Consider the following 19,926-nt stretch of genomic DNA (forward strand, 5'->3'; position numbering starts at 1 on the left):
ATACATATCAGGATATACATGACAGGATAGCCTAGCAGGTAGCAAATATATTATAAAAGCAATATATGATGGCACTCTACTGAACCCCCAAATTGGAAGAGTATAAAATACTTCCACAGCCACATTTGACCTGCCTAGCACTATTCATGTCCAATCGAAAATAAAAGTAAATATGACTGTATTTTTCAGTGTCTTCAGCACCCTGTTTATTAACATGGGCAAGGAGTGCCCTCTACTGTGCTGTTTGGATGTATACATCTCTGAAGGTACATATATTTTTTAATTTCTTAATTTTTGCTTTAATCAGGCAGAACACTGTTTTAATGTACTTGAAGAGGTTTACACGTAGATCATTTTCACCCTTAATGCTACTCCTATTTTTAGAGTAAACAGAAAGTAAATCTTATGCTGCTGGGGTTTAGATTTTTCTTTAAAAGAGTATTCACTACCTCAAATTTGATTTGAGGCAAGAGTAGAACATGAACAGCGTTTTTAAGTCAAAGGGATGTTTTGCTGGTTATCAAATACTGTGAAGGATAAATAGTTACAGTTTTGGCTGTTCCTATAACTGAAAACAATCGAAGAAGTCTCCCTGAATAGTGAGGCCAGGCCTAGAGTCAGAGCCAGCTGTATTTGATTTGCAGAAGACTCTAGTAGGTATTTATCCTGGCTGCATATTATATTCACCTGGGGGCAGTTAAAGATTATTAACACCCAGGTGACTTTCACCAAGAGTACTCACATTTCCCTTTCCAATCTATGAACCTTTTAGTTCTTTCTCTTGCCTCATTGAAGTGGTTCTCCGTTGGGAGCAATTTTGCTTCCCTCTCCCCCCAAGGACATTTGTAATGTCTGGAGACAGTTTTGATTGGTACACTGGAAGTAGGGGTGGGAGAGATGGGGGTTACGGTTTTCTGTTAAGCAGAGGCCAGAGATGATCCTAGTCATCCTCTAATGCCCGGACAGCTCAAAGAGCAAAGAATTATCAAAATATCAGTAGTACCAAGACTGAGAAACCTTGCCTTCTGTGCCTGGCTAGGACCTCCAGTAAAACACAAAAGAGATGAAAACAAACTTCTGTATCATGTTCCAGATCTTAGTGGGAAAAATTTGGTCTTCTGCTCTTAAATATGTCAGCTGTACATTTTTTCATATATACCCGTTTTAAGATTGAGGAACTTCCATTTTATACCTCATCTGCTGAGAGTTTTCATTATCAGTGGTTGCTGAATTTTATCAAATGCTTTTCTGTACCTATTCAGACGTTCATATGTTTTTTCCCTTTTAGTCTATTAATATGGAGAATTCTTAATTTTTAAATGTTAAAATGGATTCCTGGAATAAAACCCATTGAATTTGGATTCAATTTGATAAACTTTAAAGTTTTACCTCTATGTATTGAGGAATACTGGCATAGAGTATTCCTTTCTTATAATCACTTTGTTTAGTTCGGATATCAGGGTAATACTGGCCTCATCTTCTATTATTGGGAACAGTTTGTATAGAATTGGTTGAATTGCTTTTTCAAATGTTGACAGAAGTCACCAGTGAAGCCTAATTAGGCCTAGGCTTTTCTCTGCCAGAGGGGTTTACCTATGAATTCAATTTGTTTAATGTGTGTGTATGTGTTGCTACTTAAGTTCTGTTTCTTCCTGAGTTAACTTTAGTAGTTTGTGTCTCCCAAAGAATTTGCCCATTTCATCAATGTCAGATTTATAAGCATACAATTATGTTTCTTATTTTCTCTTCAGTGTCCATAGGTTCTGTGGTGATACCCCTCTTTTATTCCTGATTTTAGTAATTTATATTTTCCCCCATTTTCTGTATTAGTCATTTTCTTCTCTCTGCTTTCTTTAGGTTTAATTTACTCTTCTTTTAGTTTCTTAAGGTGGAAGCTTACAACATTGATTTGAGGCCTTTCTATTCATCTAATGTTAGCATTTAATGCTATAAAATTTCTTTTAAGCCCTGAGTTAGCTGTATCCCACACATTTTAATAGGCTGTATTTCAATTTCATTGAAATAAAAATATTTTCTTATTTCCCTTGTGATTTTTCCACTTATCCAAATATGTACAAATTAGCAAGATATCTGCCTGTTATGAATTTCTACTTTAATTCCATTGTAGTTAGAGAACATAGTTTGTATGATTTCAATACTTCACGTTTGTTGAAATTTGTTTTATGGCCCAGAATATTTTCTCTCTTGGCAAATAATTTAAGTGCCCTTAAAAAACCACTATGCTAGGGCTTCCCTGGTGGCGCAGTGGTTGAGAGTCCGCCTGCCGATGCAGGGGACACGGGTTCGTGCCCCGGTCCGGGAAGATCCCACATGCCGCGGAGCGGCTGGGCCCGTGAGCCATGGCCGCTGAGCCTGCGCGTCCGGAGCCTGTGCTCCGCAACAGGAGAGGCCACAACAGTGTGGGGCCCGCGTAACGCAAAAAAAAAAAAAAAAAAAAAAAAAAAAAAAAAAAAAAACCACTATGCTAAAAAAAAAAAAAAAAACCAGCTATGCTGCCATTATTGGTGGAGTGTTCAGTACACATCGATTGGGTTAAACTGGTTGAGAATGCTGTTCGAGACCTCTGGGTCCTTACTGATTTTCTTCTTCTGTCAGTTCTTGAGAGATCATTTCCCCACTACAGTGGAATTCCATGTTTTCATCTATTATTTTCACATTCAAATTTTTGAACCACATGGAATTTATCCAGGCATATACAATAAAATGTAGATCCAATCTTTAAAATATTTCATCATTAATATTTTAGGTAGCACAATAAGGATGGTTTTAAGAGACAGAACTATTTTAGAGAATATATAAAATACATAACATACTTTTAAAATACCTAACATAGCTCTTTAAAACTAAAAGGGGAGAAATCATAATGGAGAAAAAAATCTGAAGGTACAGCAAGAAAAAACGTTTTGAAAATACATTTTTTTGAACAACAACATACCCATCCTGTATATATAATGAATACTAATATTCTTTTATTTTGACTAAAATTTAATCTCTGTGAGGAATCTGTCCAATATAAGTTATTTTGAAGTCAATTCTCCGATGGTCTCGCAAAACAAACAAACAATGCTAAGACGACAAAACAATAGTTCACTTTACCCAGGTTCCTTGTTTCCTGTTCTTTTGCTCAAAGTTAATGCCATAATCTAACCTTATTTGAAATTCCTGAAATATGCTACTTCTGACTAGAATACTGATTTCTGATTAGCACTTGGTCTTCCTAGATTCACTAATTTTTCTTCCTGTCACAAATTTCACAGAAAAACCAGTGTGCTATATTATTTGAAGCAAAGAAAGGTCTGTAAAGCACTAGTAGCTGAGGGCTAAATTTGTTATGGTTTTTCATCCCAAAAATCTTTCAGGAAAATCAGAAGCAAGAAAGCTATCTAATGTTTCATGTTAAAAATTAGCAAGCAATAGTTCTATTCAAGAAAAATAGAAAATAAATTATGAAACTTTTATACTTATTGATTAGGCTATATAAAACTGCTTTTCAAATCCAAGAGACTGACTTCTATGTGGGTTTACATATAACTGGAGGTTTTCTTTGGTTTGTTTTTTAACATCTTTATTGGAGTATAATCGCTTTACAATCGTGTGTTAGTTTCTGCTTTATAACAAAGTGAATCAGCTATACATATACATATACCCCCATATCCCCTCCCTCTTGTGTCTCCCTCCCACCCTCTCTATCCCACCCCTCTAGGTGGTCTCCCTGTGCTATGCAGCTGCTTCCCACTAGCTATCTATTTTACATTTGGTAGTAAATATATGTCAATGCCACTCTCTCACTTTGTCCCAGCTTACCCTTCCCCATCCCTGTGTCCTCAAGTCCATTCTCTGCATCTGTGTCTTTATTCCTCTCCTGCCCCTAGGTTCATCAGAACCATTTTTTTTTTTTTAGATTCCATATGTATGTGTTAGCATATGGTATTTGTTTACCTCTTTCTGACTTACTTCACTCTGTATGACAGACTCTAGTTCCATCCACCTCACTACAAATAACTCAATTTCATTTCTTTTTATGGCTGAGTAATACTCCATTGTATATATGTGCCACATCTTCTTTATCCACTCATCTGTCAATGGACACGTAGGCAGCTTCCATATCCTAGCTATTGTAAATAGAGCTGCAATGAACATTGTGGTACATGACTCTTTTTGAATTATGGTTTTCTCAGGGTATATGCCCTGCAGTGGGATTGCTGGGTCATATGGCAGTTCTATTTTTATAACTGGAGTTTTAAGACTACATAATACCATAGAACAATGGCCCTTCTATAATCCACCAAATTTGCCTTTTTAGAAGAGATTGGTTCCCCTCCCCGAGACTGACTTCACACGTATTGTGTTTGTGTTTTTTCCAGCCACATCAGTTTTAGGTGTGAAATGAAAACAGCAACTCCCTAGCTCACCCTTTCCAGCTAATTTTTACAAATGCTCTTCATCCCCTCTCTTCACCAGCAGCCCTTCAGTTCACTAACACAGGAGTCATGAGCCTCCCTGATACAGCAGCTGTTGTTGCTGGTAATTTCTGTGAACACCCCCCATGGCTACATTCTCCCCACACTGCTTGTGCTGATGCCGCGCCTGTCTCGTCGGGCATCACCATCCCTGCCTCTGAGTACTTGGGTTTCGGATTTGGGAAAGCAACCTTTTCACAACTCAGGCTTAAACAGCAGGTCTGCTGAAGATGAATGTTTTGTAGCCCAGTGGTGACAGGAGAGAACCCCAAGGAATCTCCCTGCTTCTTGAGACTTCAGCCCCATTATATAGGGCTTGCTTCCACCTCCAGGCCTTAGTACTTGGCATTCCTTCTGCTCAGGTGTGATCACAAGGTTTGCTCCTGCCTAAGCACCCTATGAAATCTGTACCCCACCTCACTCTTATCCAAGTATTTCCTATCCTCCTTCTTTATCTTTTTCCCTCCACAGGACTTATCTTCTAATATATTTTTATAATATATCACTTACTGATTTTGTTTTTATTAGCCTCTTCCCTGGAATATAAACTCCATGACCTTTGGGATTTTGTCAGTTTCATTCACGTTGGACCCTAGAGCGCCTGACACCAAGCAGATGCCTAATAAATATTTATTAAATGAATGAACAGTCCCTGGAAGTACAGCTTCTCACTGCTTCCCTACCACCCACCTAAGCCCCAGGTCCCCACAAGACCATCCACCTTCAGGCCGTAATGGACGCGGGTCCACGTTCTCATGCCAGGACCCAGGCCAGGACCAAATCTGAAACACACAGCCCTTCATTTCCCCAGCGAGAGGGTGAGAATTCCTCAGATTCCATCTCTGTTTGATTCCCCTTCCCATTGAAGTATGGCTTCCCCTCCTCACCCTGCCACCCCGTAGCTTACCACCAAAGCCGTTTTCTGCTTTCCTGAGCGCCGTCTTCAGCCCCAAAGCCTGTTTTCTGTTTAGTTAAGCGAGGAGGCATTAGACTGAGGCGGCTCCAGCGCCGTGGCAGCCGACGTAAGCAAACCGAAACCTAAACCTGTAAATGCCTCTCGGTTACGAAATCCAAACCTACGGGCAACCAATCAGAGTCAACTAGACTTCAAGCTGTAGCCAATCAGTAGTAATTTCCTTGCTTTGTTTCCACCTTTTCTCCATTATAGTCCCCTTGGAGTGCTCGCTTTGGCACTGCCCAATCCAAATCGATTTTTGCTCACAAAAACTCTTAAAACTGTTAATATGCTTCTGTGTAGTTTTTAACAGGACCCCGCTTTCATTTGCAGTATGGTATTTAAAGTTGAAAATTATATAACCATGGAAAAGTTTAATTTTGACTATGTAATGAGAATGAATTTTTAAAAATTAAATTCATATTTATTTATGCATAAAAGTATTTGTAACCTTAAGGTTAACTGTGTAATTAACTGATACATCACACTTGAATAAAATGTCACAACAACCTTTTTAAAAAGATGTATTTTAATGAGGAAAGACAGGATTAGTGAAACCTTTTTGTACATATCTTTTGAGATATTAAACATTACTGTCAAATATATAGATATATATAAAAGTGGATACGAATACAAATTATTTTGTCATGAAGAGCTGTGCTTTCAAACGCGCTTTTTTTTTTTTTTTTTTTGGTACGCGGGCCTCTCACTGTTGCGGCCTCTCCTGTTGCAGAGCACAGGATCCAGACGCGCAGGCTCAGTGGCTATGGCTCACGGGCCCAGCCGCTCCACGGCATGTGGGATCTTCCCGGACCGGGGCACGAACCCGTGTCCCCTGCATTGGCAGGCAGACTCTCAACCACTGCGCCACCAGGGAAGCCCCTCAAAGGCTTTTTAAAAGGCCAAAAAGGTAAAGTTTCTCCTAGAAAATTACGTTTGGGACTTCCCTGGCGGTCCAGTGGTTAAGACTCTGCCTTCCAATGCAGGAGGCGTGGGTTCAATCCCTGGTTGGGGAACTAAGATCCCACATGCCGTGGGGTGTGGCCAAAAACTTTTTTAAAAAAAAGAAAATGACACTTAAGAGTTAATGGTATCAAAGTCACATTGGCTAAAGAAGGAAAACAGCAAACTTTTAAACCTATTTTTAATGGAAACCTTACTGCAAGCATGTGATTCTTTTGAACATAACACACAGAAAGGAGAATAACCTCAAAGGCATTTATAACTTTCTTCTCTGATATATTAAAGTACAAGTTTGGCTAATCACTCCTGAATTGTAAAATTTCCTGACAAACTCCCCTAGACTGAGCATAGCTTTTCTCCTTTAAAAGGTCATATAAAAGATATAAGCCAGGATCCAGCAGAGCTAATACTGGTCCGTAACAAAAGTTTACTTTAAGTTATTTAAAAATACTAACATAAGAAAATTCCAGTTTAAAAGAAATTTCAAACCAGTACTAAGCATTAAAAAACAGCCACATGGCTGAGGTTAATTTTCTAAAGTCAAACAAACAAACAAGCTCCCCCTTTCTCCCCACCAAACAGCAATGGGACAGCTGCCCCATAATGCTTACTTGTTTGTTTGCTTTTTCCTACAAAACTCAGTTTACCACCTGCTGGAATCCCAGCCCAGGAACCAGCCTGTGAATGTAGATGGCTCATGGCCCTGTTTTATGATGACAATTGGCGTCCTCTTGTCTCTTCCAGAAGGGTCTGTCTCAAGGTATATTTTGGCTAAAAAGAGTTTAAAAGACAAATAAAGTGAGTTAGTTTCAATTAAAGTATAATAACTATAGAATGAAAAGCTTGCCAATAAAAGTAATAAATCAAATTTTCATTGCCCTAAAGTGGCCAATGCTACTCCATATGAACAATTCCTTGTTGTCTTCTCTCATCTGCCGTGGAACGTGCATGAGAGTCTCATTATTGCCTAAAAATATTCCAAATTTTATGGAATTATTCTTACAGCATAATTATTCTTTACTTTGCAATAATACAAAAACAAACAAACAAACAAAAAACTGTGCCAGAAAGAACAGCATTCCTCAAAAGGAATTTATAAAAATCTAAGTTGTCGGAGCTTCAAGATGGTGGAAGAGTAAGATGCGGAGATCAACTTCCTCTCCACAAATACATCAGAAATACATCTACGTGTGGAACAACTCCTACAGAACACCTGCTGAACGCTGGCAGAAGACCTCAGACCTCCCAGAAGGCAAGAAACCCACCACGTACCTGGGTAGGGCAAAAGAAAAAAGAAAAAACAGAGACAGAAGAATAGGGACGGGACCCGCACCAGTGGGAGGGAGCTGTGAAAGAGGAAAAGTTTCCACTCACTAGGAAGCCCCTTCGCGGGCGGAGACTGCGGGTGGCGGAGGGGGAAAGCTTCGCAGCCGCGGAGGAGAGCACAGCAACAGGGGCGCGGAGGGCAAAACGGAGAGATTCCCGCACAGAGGATCGGTGCCAACCAGCACTCACCAGCCCGAGAGGCTTGTCTGCTCGCCCGCCGGGGCGGGCGGGGGCTGGGAGCTGAGGCTCGGGCTTCGGAGGTCGGATCCCAGGGAGAGGACTGGGGCTGTCTGTGTGAACACAGCCTGAAGGGGGCTAGTGAGCCACAGCTAGCCGGGAAGGAGTCCGAGAAAAGGTCTGGAGCTGCCGAAGAGGCAAGAGACTTTTTCTTGCCTCTGCTTCCTGGTGCGCGAGGAGAAGGGATTAAGAGCGCTGCTTAAAGGAGCTCCAGAGACGGGCGCGAGCCGCGGCTATCAGCGCGGACCCCAGAGACGGGCATGAGACGCTAAGGCTGCTGCTGCCGCCACCAAGAAGCCTGTGTGCGAGCACAGGTCACTCTCCACACCTCCCCTCCCGGGAGCCTGTGCAGCCCGCCACACCAGGGTCCCGTGATCCGGGGACAACTTCCCCGGGAGAACACACGGTGCGCCTCAGGCTGGTGCAACGTCATGTTGGCCTCTACCGCCGCAGGCTTGCCCCACATTCTGTACCCCTACCGGCCCCCCCCTCCCCGCCCCAAGGGAGCAGAGCCCACGAAGCAGCTGCTCCTTTAACCCTGTCCTGTCTGAGCGAAGAACAGACGCACTCAGGCGACCTACACGCAGAGGCGGGTCCAAATCCAAAGCTGAACCCCGGGAGCTGTGTGAACAAAGAAGAGAAAGGGAACTCTCTCCCAGAAGCCTGAGGAGGAGCTGATTAAATCTCCACAATCAACTTGATGGACCTGCATCTATGGAATACGTGAATAGGCAACGAGTCATCTCAGATTGAGGAGGTAGATTTTGGGAGCAAAGTTATATATATATATATTTTTTTTTTTTCCCTTTTTCTCCTTTTGTGAGTGTGTATGTGTGTGCTTCTGTGTGTGATTTTGTCTGTATAGCTTTGCTTTTACCATTTGTCCTAGGGTTCTGTACGTCCGTTTTTTAAATTTTTTTTTAACTTTTTAAAATTTTTTTCTTAGTAATTATATTTTATTTTAATACCTATTTTATTTTATTTTATCTTCCTTCTTTCTTTCTTCCTTTCTTCTTTCCTTCCTTTCTTTCTTGCTATCCATTTTTTCTCCCTTTTATTCTGAGCCATGTGGATGAAAGGCTCTTGGTGCTCCAGCCAGGCATCAGGGCTGTGCCTCTGAGGTGGGAGAACCAAGTGCAGGACACTGGTCCACAAGAGACCTCCCAGCTACACGTAATATCAAATTGCAAAAATCTCCCAGAGATCTCCATCTCAACGCCAAGACCCAGCTTCACTCAACAACCAGGAAGCTACACTGCTGGACACCCTATGCCAAACAATTAGCAAGACAGGAACACAGCCCCATCCATTAGCAGAGAGGCTGCCTAAAATCATAATAAGGCCACAAACACCCCAAAACACACCACCAGACGTGGACCTGCCCACCAGAAAGACAAGATCCAGCCTCACACACCAGAACACAGGCACTAGTCCCCTCCACCAGGAAGCCTACACAACCCACTGAACCAACTTAGTCACTGGGGACAGACACCAAAAACAACGGGAAATACGAACCTGCAGCCTGCAAAAAGGAGACCCCAAACACAGTAAGTTAAGCAAAATGAGAAGACAGAAAAACACACAGCAGATGAAGGAGCAAGGCAAAAACCCATCACCTAACAAATGAAGAGGAAATAGGCAGTCTACCTGAAAAAGAATTCAGAATAATGATAGTAAAGATGATCCAAAATCTTGCAAATAGAAGAGAGAAAATACAAGAAACGTTTAACAAGGACCTAGAAGAACTAAAGAGCAAACAAACAATGATGAACAACACAATAAATGAAATTAAAAATGCTGTAGAAGGGATCAATAGCAGAGTAACAGAGGCAGAAGAATGGATAAGTAACCTGGAAGATAAAATAGTGGAAATACCTACTGCAGAACAGAAAAAAGACAAAAGAATGAAAAGAACTGAGGAAAGCCTCAGAGACCTCTGGGACAAAATTAAATGCACCAACTTTCGAATGATAGGGGTCCCAGAAGAAGAAGAGAAAGAGAAAGGGACTGAGAAAATATTTGAAGAGATTATAGTTGAAAACTTACCTAATATGGGAAAGGAAACAGTTAATCAAGTCCAGGAAGCACAGAGAGTCCCATACAGGATAAATCCAAGGAGAAACACGCCAAGACACATATTAATCAAAGTATCAAAAATAAAATACAAAGAAAACATATTAAAAGCAGCAAGGGAAAAACAACAAACAACACACAAGGGAATCCCCATAAGGTTAACAGCTGATCTTTCAGCAGAAACTCTGCAAGCCAGAAGGGAGTGGCAGGACATATTTAAAGTGATGAAGGAGAAATACCTACAACCAAGATTACCCAGCAAGGATCTCATTCAGATTTGATGGAGAAATTAAAACCTTTACAAACAAGCAAAAGCTAAGAGAATTCAGCACCACCAAACCAGCTTTAAAACAAATGCTAAAGGAACTTCTCTAGGCAGGAAACACAAGAGAAGGAAAAGACCTACAATAACAAACCCTAAACAATTAAGAAAATGGGAATAGGAACATACATATCGATAATTACCTTAAATGTAAATGGATTAAATGCTCCAACCAAAAGACATAGACTGGCTGAATGGATACAAAAACAAGACCCGTATATACGCTGTCTACAAGAGACCCACTTCAGACCTAGGGACACATACAGACTGAAAGTGAGGGGATGGAAAAAGATATTCTATGCAAATGGAAATCAAAAGAAAGCTGGAGTAGCAATTCTCATGTAAGACAAAATAGACTTTAAAATAAAGACTATTACAAGAGACAAAGAAGGACACTACATAATAATCAAGGGATTGATCCAAGAAGAATATATAACAATTGTACATATTTATGCACCCAACATAGGAGCACCTCAACACATAAGGCAAATACTAACAGCCAGGGCTTCCCTGGTGGCGCAGTGGTTGAGAGTCCGCCTGCTCATGCAGGGGACACGGGTTCATGCCCCGGTCCGGGAAGATCCTACATGCCGTGGTGTGGCTGGGCCAGTGAGCCATGGCTGGTGAGCCTGCACATCTGGAGCCTGTGCTCCACAATGGGAGAGGCCACAACCGTGAGAGGCCTGCGTACCACAAAAAGAAAAGAAAAAATACTAACAGCCCTTATAGAGGAAATTGACAGTAACACAATCATAGTAGGGGACTTTAACACCCCACTTTCACCAATGGACAGATCACCCAAAATGAAAATAAATAAGGAAACACAAGCTTTAAATGATACATTAAACAAGATGGACTTAATTGATATTTATAGGACATTCCATCGAAAAACAACAGAATACACACTCTTCTCAAGTGCTCATGGAACATTCTCCAGGATAGATCATATCCTGGGTCACAAATCAAGCCTTGGTAAATTTAAGAAAATTGAAATTGTATCAAGTATCTTTTCCGACCACAACGCTATGAGACTAGATATGAATTACAGGAAACAATCTGTAAAAAATACAAACACATGGAGGCTAAACAATACACTACTTAATAACCAAGAGATCACTGAAGATATCAAAGAGGGAATCAAAAAATACCTAGAAACAAAAGACACTGAAAACACGTTGACCCAAAACCTATGGGATGCAGCAAAAGCAGTTCTAAGAGGGAAGTTTATAGCAATACAATCCTACCTTAAGAAACAAGAAACATCTCAAATAATCAACCTAACCTTACACCTAAAGCAATTAGAGAAAGAAGAACAAAATAACCCCAAAGTTAGCAGAAGGAAAGAAATCATAAAGATCAGATCAGAAATAAATCAAAAAGAAATGAAGGAACTGATAATTAACTTAATTGTGATTAAAAAGATCAATAAAACTAAAAGCTGGCTCTTTGAGAAAATAAACAAAATTGATAAACCATTAGCCAGACTCATCAAGAAAAAAGGGAGAAGACTTAAGTCAATAGAATTAGAAATGAAAAAGGAGAAGTAACAACTGACACTGCAGAAATACAAAGGATCATGAGAGATTACTACAAGCAACTCTATGCCAATAAAATGGACCACCTGGAAGAGATGGACAAATTCTTAGACATGCACAACCTTCTAAGACTGAATCAGGAAGAAATAGAAAATATGAACTGACCAATCACAAGCACTGAATTTGAAACTGTGATTAAAAATCTTCCAACAAACAAAAGCCCAGGACCAGATGGCTTCACAGGCGAATTCTATCAAACATTTAGAGAAGAGCTAACACCCATCTTTCTCAAACTCTTCCAAAATATAGCAGAGGGAGGAACACTCCCAAACTCATTCTGTGAGGCCACCATCACCCTGATACCAAAACCAGACAAAAATGTCACAAAGAAAGAAAACTACAGGCCAATATCACTGATGAACATAGAAGCAAAAATCCTCAACAAAATACTAGCACACAGAATCCAACAGCACATTAAAAGGATCATACACCATGATCAAGTGGGGTTTATCCCAGGAATACAAGGATTCTTCAATATACCCAAATCAATCAATGTGATACACCATATTAACAAGTTGAAGGAGAAAAACCATATGATCATCTCAATAGATGCAGAGAAAGCTTTCGACAAAATTCAACAGCCATCTATGATAAAAAACCCTGCAAAAGTAGGCATAGAGGGAACTTTCCTCAGCATAATAAAGCCAAATATGACAAACCCACACCCAACATCATCCTCAATGGTGAAAAACTGAAACCATTTCCACTAAGATCAGGAACAAGACAAGGTTGCCCACTCTCACCACTCTTATTCAACATAGTTTTGGAAGTTCTAGCCACAGCAATCAGAGAAGAAAAGGAAATAAAAGGAATCCAAATCGAAAAAGAAGAAGTAAAGCTGTCACTCTTTGCAGATGACATGGTACTATCCATAAAGAATCCTAAAGATGCTGCCAGGAAACTACTAGAGCTGATCAATGAATCTGGTAAAGTAGCAGGATACAAAATTAATGCACAGAAATCTCTGGCATTCCTATACACTAATGATGAAAAATCTGAAAGTGAAATTAAGAAAACACTCCCATTTACCACTGCAACAAAAAGGATAAAATATCTAGGAATAAACCTACCTAAGGAGACAAAAGACCTGTATGCAGAAAATTATAAGACACTGATGAAAGAAATTAAAGATGGTACAAATAGATGGTGAGATATACCATGTTATTGGATTGGAAGAATCAACATTGTGAAAACGACTCTACTACCCAAAGCAATCTACAGATTCAATGCAATCCCTATCAAACTACCACTGGCATTTTTCCCAGAACTAGAACAAAAAGTTTCACAATTTGTATGGAAACACAAAAGACCCCGAATAGCCACAGCAATCTTGAGAAAGAAAAACGGAGCTGGAGGAATCAGGCTCCCTGACTTCAGACTATACTGCAAAGCTACTGTAATCAAGCCAGTATGGTCCTGGCACAAAAACAGAAATATAGATCCATGGAACAGGATAGAAAGCCCAAAGATAAACCCATGCACATGTGGTCACCTTATCTTTGATAAAGAGGGCAAGAATATACAGCGGAGAAAAGACAGCCTCTTCAATAAGTGGTGCTGGGAAAACTGGACAGGTGCATGTAAAAGAATGAAATTAGAACACTCTCTAACACCATATACAAAAATAAACTCACAGTGGATTAAATACCTAAATGTAAGGCCAGACACTATAAAACTCTTAGAGGAAAACATAGGCAGAACACTCTTTGACATAAATCACAGCAAATTCCTTTTTGACCCTCCTCCTAGAGAAATGGCCATAAAAACGAAAATAAACAAGTGAGACCTAATGAAACTTAAAAGCTTTTGCAAAGCAAAGGAAACCATAAACAAAATGAAAAGACAGACTTCAGAATGGGAGAAAATATTTGCAAATGAAGCAACTGACAAAGGATTAATCTCCAAAATTTACAAGCATCTCATGCAGCTCAATATCAAAAAAACAACCCAATCCAAAAATGGGCAGAAGACCTAAATAGACATTTCTCCAAAGAAGATATGCAGATTGCGAACAAACACATGAAAGAATGCTCAACATCATTAATCTTAGAGAAATGTAATTCAAAACTACAATGCAATATCATCTCACACTGGTCAGAATGGCCATCATTAAAAAATCTACAAACAGTAAATGCTGGAGAGGGTGTGGAGAAAAGGGAACCCTCTTGCACTGTTGGTGGGAATGTAAATTGATACAGCCACTATGGAGAATAGTATGGAGGTTCCTTAAAAAACTAAAAATAGAACTACCATATAACCCAGCAATCCCACTACTGGGCATATACCCTGAGAAAACCATAATTCAAAAAGAGTCATGTACCAAAATGTTCATTGCAGCTCTATTTACAATAGCCAGGACATGAAAGCAACCTAAGTATCCATCAACAGATGAATGGATAAAGAAGATGTGGCACATATATACAATGGAATATTACTCAGCCATAAAAAGAAACGAAATTGAGTTATTTGTAGTGAGGTGGATGGACCTAGAGTCTGTCATACAGAGTGAAGTAAGTCAGAAAGAGAAAAACAAATACCGTTTGCTAACATATATATATAGAATCTAAGAAAGAAAAAGGTCATGAAGAACCTAGGGGCAAGACGGGAATAAAGACACAGACCTACTACAGAATAGACTTGAGGATATGGGGAGGGGGAATGGTAAGCTGTGACAAAATGAGAGAGTGGCATGGACATATATACACTACCAAATGTAAAATAGATAGCTAGTGGGAAGCAGCCGCATAGCACAGGGTGATCAGCTCAGTGCTTTGTGACCACCTAGAGGGGTGGGATAGGGATGGTGGGAGGGAGGGAGACACAAGAGGGAAGAGATATGGTAACATATGTATATGTATAACTGATTCACTTTGTCATAAAGCAGAAACTAACACACCATTGTAAAGCAATTATATTCCAATAATGATGTTAAAAAAAATCTAAGTTATCACAGATATGGAGGTTTTACTATTTCCATAATAAAAAAGTGTTTAAGTGAATTAGAAATTTTCAGAATAAATTGATATAATTACATCCTAAATTAGATAACAAAATATGTTTTTCTTGTTCCTTTTCTGAAATTCTTCATTTAAAAAAAAATTCCATTACTCTTTAGTTCTGAAGATGAAAGCTAAGATTCTTCTTGGTTTTGATATGTGGTTTTGGAGGATGTGGTGAAAAGAGAAGTCAGGAACTTGGTAACACCTGTTCAGAATTACTGTCATAATTCCCCACGGGATCTAGCTTACCCGACTTCAGAGATTCTGATTTCTCAACTTCATTGGCATCTTTTCCAATCCAAATAAAAATCTGAAAAATGAAGCAATAATCATACGCATTGTTTTGGGAGTGTAGATGTGGTGCAAGCCTTATGCAAAGTGCTTCTCATACAATCCCACTTAATCTTCACAGCAACCCCAAAGTCAGGGGTGTGGAGATGGAGGTGCAGAGAGGTTCAATCACTTTCCTAATGTATACACTTACTAAGAGACCCTAAATTTATATCCAGCCAGTTTGACTCCAGATTTCACATTCTGGTATTTTAAGTTTATATAGTGTTTTCTAGTTATTAAGTGAGCTTTCCTTAAAACCACACATTGGGGGCTTCCCTGGTGGCGCAGTGGTTGAGAGTTCGCCTGCCGATGCAGGGGACGCGGGTTCGTGCCCCGGTCCGGGAAGATCCCACATGCCGTGGAGCGGCTGGGCCCGTGAGCCATGGCCGCTGAGCCTGCGCGTCCGGAGCCTGTGCTCCGCAATGGGAGAGGCCACAACAGTGAGAGGCCCGCATACCGCAAAAAGAAAAAAAAAAAAGAAAAAAAAAAACCCCACACATTGGCTGGTTTTTTGCACCCAACCCTGGGGTGTGTAAGGCAGTCAGTATCCCCATACTATTATCCTGGGGGAACCATATGTAGCTTGTTTGTGGGCACCCCAGACTCCCTTTAGGATCCCCTAACTTAGTCCTAGGGTTCTTGTCCTATGGTATTGTATCCTGTCACACTTTGGTAAAAGTGCTATAATGTTTAATATTTAAATACTGATTCTTAAAAACAGATACATGTTCTGTATGTATCCTTCTTGTCAAATGTGTAGGTTTTCTGCTTCAATGATGAAAAATTCTCCTGAATTCCCTTATATTTAAATCACTTTAAAATCACTTGTTGGCAGAGAAATTTTGGTCAAATTAGTTTTGATTACATTCTAATGCATACTGAAAGTGCTAGAATATTTGCTTGCAGGCACAGAACAAACCATGACAGCATGGCCATGTAAATGAAAAGTATGATTGAAAAACAAATGAAATGTAGTACAGGAAATATTCTGAAGTATCCATGATTATGGAAGCAACAGAGCTCACTACAAATGGAAAAGATTAAATTCTTCTGAATAAGGAAACATTCTTATAATTCTTAAATACACAAAGGTGTTTTATTGACATAAGGTTTTAAATTTCATATCTAGAAATAAGTGATCCATTCACTTAGGGAGAATCTGTGACTAGACCCCAAACTCAAATATGGTAATTCTAGACCAAGAAGCTAAGTTGTAATATAACTGAATGACTTAGCAAGTAAGAACAAACCTAAAAGTAACAAGTCTCTGTGGTTGACTCTAAGACTAGGCCTAATTCAGATAAGTGTTTTATAATTGTTCTATATGATTTAGCTCCTAATATATTTATTTTTCCCTTTCACAGGAGAAAACAACTAACAGATGTGACATATAAAATCGCCATTAATTTTCTATCAAATAAAGATATATACACAACAGTAATATATTTTACTGTGTAGATTCAAAACTATTCTGTGTCTATTCCTTCCCCAGGGAAGGGGTCTCCTAGGACTTTTTGTCAAATTTCAAGAGAAATTCTGAATACTTTGGTCTTCCTGAGGCATCGTACCCCCCATGCACTGCAACCAACTAATGCATTTATTACTTAAATGAGTGGATGAATGAATGTATGAATAAATTAGGAACGAGTGAACTTTACAAATAAATGAAAAGTAGGGGTTTTTTTGGCCAAAACTATAGAGCCAAAGATGGTAGCTGTGGAATTATTTCCATATTCAGAAACCAACTTGCCACACTGGTTTTATTTTTTGCCAAACTGTGGAGAGTTTCTTTTAAATACAGCCTAAATCCATGGGTCCGTTTATTATTAGACTTGCTATTTCTCAAAGCAGGTTGTGTCAGGTCCCAACTATAAGTACACTCTCTTCCTGTTCCACTCTCTTACCTGTTCCCAAGCATCTAGTAACATGACATCATCTTCTGCTAAATCATCCTGGGTGAACTCTCCTGGAACCTCTTCAACCTGAAATGTATAAAAAAGCTTTATGACCAAGCAGTTAAGCAGTGATTTTTCTAATATACGGGATATAAATCCCTTGCATTATTTGGAGCACAGCAAAAAAAGTTTGGTAGCCATTTTTTTCTTCCTTTTGGGCAGTTAAAGATTTAAATAATTGTTTATCTGTTTAATCAGGTATCACAAACTCAGGGTGTCTTATTTGGGGAGGACAGTGCTTAACATAAACATTGCATATGGCCTTAGAGAGACCATGTACAGTCAATCTGGCCACAGTTGTCTCTAATTCCACTTCCTTATGACAAGTTGCTTCACAGATTTCTGTTACCTTCCTAGTTCCTAAAGATATTTAAGTTTATGATCTGGGTATTAAATCATCTTTCATTTTGTAGGTCAAGATTATTTTAATAAAATCAGTAAGTCTGGTCATTTTTATGAATCAATCATTTTCCATAAGATGATATTATAACAATATTCCATATGCAAAGCTTCATTATTTTTATTTTAAATGGGTTAAATTGTGTTCTCCGTAGTTAACATTAAAGGGTAATGGGGAGGGTTAGTTTAATGCACCCATTACCAGCAGGCATGCATTAATCTAAAGTTCAAATTTTTAAAAGAATTCTGGATGAAACCCCCCTGATCATTAGGAAGGTATGGTAGATTGGATTATGGTTTGCTCCTTCCCTCTACTGTGTGACTCTGCAGGTGAAGTTGACTGTGGCCTTGCCCTTGTCATACTAGCAAATGCGACTCAGGGCCCCTCCTGTGCTCCTGGGCTCTGTCCTGGGAAGAAGAGGCATGACCCCAACCTGAAGCCCCCTGAGCATGACAATACCTGTTTGTTGTAATCTGATTACATTTTGAGATTGTTACACAAAAAACAAACAAACACTAACCATTTACAGAGGGCAAATTTGTTTATATTTTCTTTTTACAGAATAATTACCAATTACATAATGCTTAAAAAAAGCGAAAACCTTAAATATCACTTACTCCATGCCTGGCACTGTTGTATATATGCAACAACTAATTTAATATTCACAACAACCCTATGAAGTAGGTACTAGGATTATCCCCATTTTTCAGATGAGAAAATTATAGCACAGAGAGGGTAAGTAACCAACCTAGGGTCACACAGCCAGTAAATAATATCGCCAAGTAAGTGATATCAAATAGGCAGAATGGTTCTAAAAGCTGTGCTTTTAACCAATAGACTCTGTCTTGTATGAATCTACATGTCTAAAGCCTGCTTTCTGATGATGAGATCAAACACTTGTTAGTAACACTCCTTTTCCTTAAAATGTGAAGGGATTAGCGTTCCAAATATCAAACAAGAAAATGAGTAGGTGTAAAGGAAAAGTATATTTCTCTTAAATATGTGAATGACAAAACCCAAAAACTAATAGATTTTTGTAACCTAAGAACAAAGCCTAGGTGTTATTTTTTTAACATATAGCTCCATTGGAAACAAACATGTTATTTACAGCATTATTAGTAGATAATACTAATAAGAAATTATAGGAGCATATGCTGAAAAAGACATTGTTTGGATGCAATATAAAATCAGCAGTCAAAAGAGTAAAACAGGGCTTCCCTGGTGGCGCAGTGGTTGAGAGTCCGCCTGCCTTTGCAGGGGACACGGGTTCGTGCCCTGGTCCGGGAAGATCCCACATGCCGTGGAGCGCCTGGGCCCATGAGCCATGGCCGCTGAACCTGCGCCTCCGGAGCCTGTGCTCCACAATGGGAGAGACCACAGCAGTGAGAGGCCCGCGTACCGCAAAAAAAAAAAAAAAAAAAAAGAGTAAAACAACAGATTTTTCTGACAGCAAGTTTATAAAATATATGGATTTCCAAAGTGGGTGAACAACTGTGGTGCCCAACCACCTAATATTTATCACAATCCACCATTTAAATCTTTAATTTTTAGGTCAAATCACATGTAAGCTTCAAGTGTGGTTCACACATGAGCAGTTTCTTCTTCAAAGCATTTTATCTCAAGCATGCAATGTACCTGGGAAAATACTTACTAAATTGTCATGTGTGCATTGAAAAGTAAAGCTTGTATTTACTAAGACTTGGTGACCAAATCTTTAGTTCAGATTTTATAGGCAAGGAATTTGTTCTTTAAATGAAAGATTTACACAAAAACTTAGTATGTCAAACAGAGAAAGCAGAATTTTTGATTAAACTGAGATGAGGGGCCACAGCCCAGGATATTTTAGAGACCCATAGACAATCACTCTTGTACACAAATACTTTGAATTGCCTAGAATTCAAAGCTTGTGAATGGGACTATGACATAAAATATTCCTGCTGATGTCAGTTAATTTGCAGGTGTGTATATAGCTTTCTGTGATTCTTGCCCAAGGATCATATTTCCATAATATTTTTTATTCCGTCAACATGGTGAAACTTTTTATTCCCGTGGGAAACTGCAGTGTAAAATTGACATAGTTTGATCAGAGAAACCACTATTGTTCCGTACAGAAAGCATCAAACCATTAAATAAGCAAATCCAACCACACGCATATTCGTACCGAAATGACCACATGCTGACACTGGTGCAAAGTAGCTGATATATTTAAGAGCAGCTTGATTAATACAGTACATTACAGTATTCCGATGCTTTCACGTCCAGTACGTCACTGGCTCTTAAACCAACC

The 19,926-nt window shown here is 39.3% G+C and overlaps 1 protein-coding gene across 2 annotated transcripts in view; it reads right to left on the minus strand.

Annotated features, from left to right (window-relative positions):
- Nucleotides 1-5,947: 5,947 nt before the first annotated feature.
- SCIN (scinderin) overlaps nucleotides 5,948-19,926 on the minus strand; it is an 81,376-nt gene continuing 67,397 nt past the window's right edge. For both annotated transcript variants that reach the window (XM_073809673.1, XM_019928035.3), the window contains 3 exons: nucleotides 17,189-17,266; nucleotides 15,201-15,261; nucleotides 5,948-7,170 (listed from right to left, as the gene is read on the minus strand). In XM_073809673.1, the coding sequence (XP_073665774.1) occupies nucleotides 7,043-7,170; nucleotides 15,201-15,261; nucleotides 17,189-17,266 (267 nt within the window). In that variant the 3' untranslated portion in view covers nucleotides 5,948-7,042. The remainder of the gene's footprint in view (nucleotides 7,171-15,200; nucleotides 15,262-17,188; nucleotides 17,267-19,926) is intronic.

Source organism: Tursiops truncatus, chromosome 9 (assembly GCF_011762595.2).
Source record: "Tursiops truncatus isolate mTurTru1 chromosome 9, mTurTru1.mat.Y, whole genome shotgun sequence".
NCBI classification, from domain to species: domain Eukaryota; kingdom Metazoa; phylum Chordata; class Mammalia; order Artiodactyla; family Delphinidae; genus Tursiops; species Tursiops truncatus.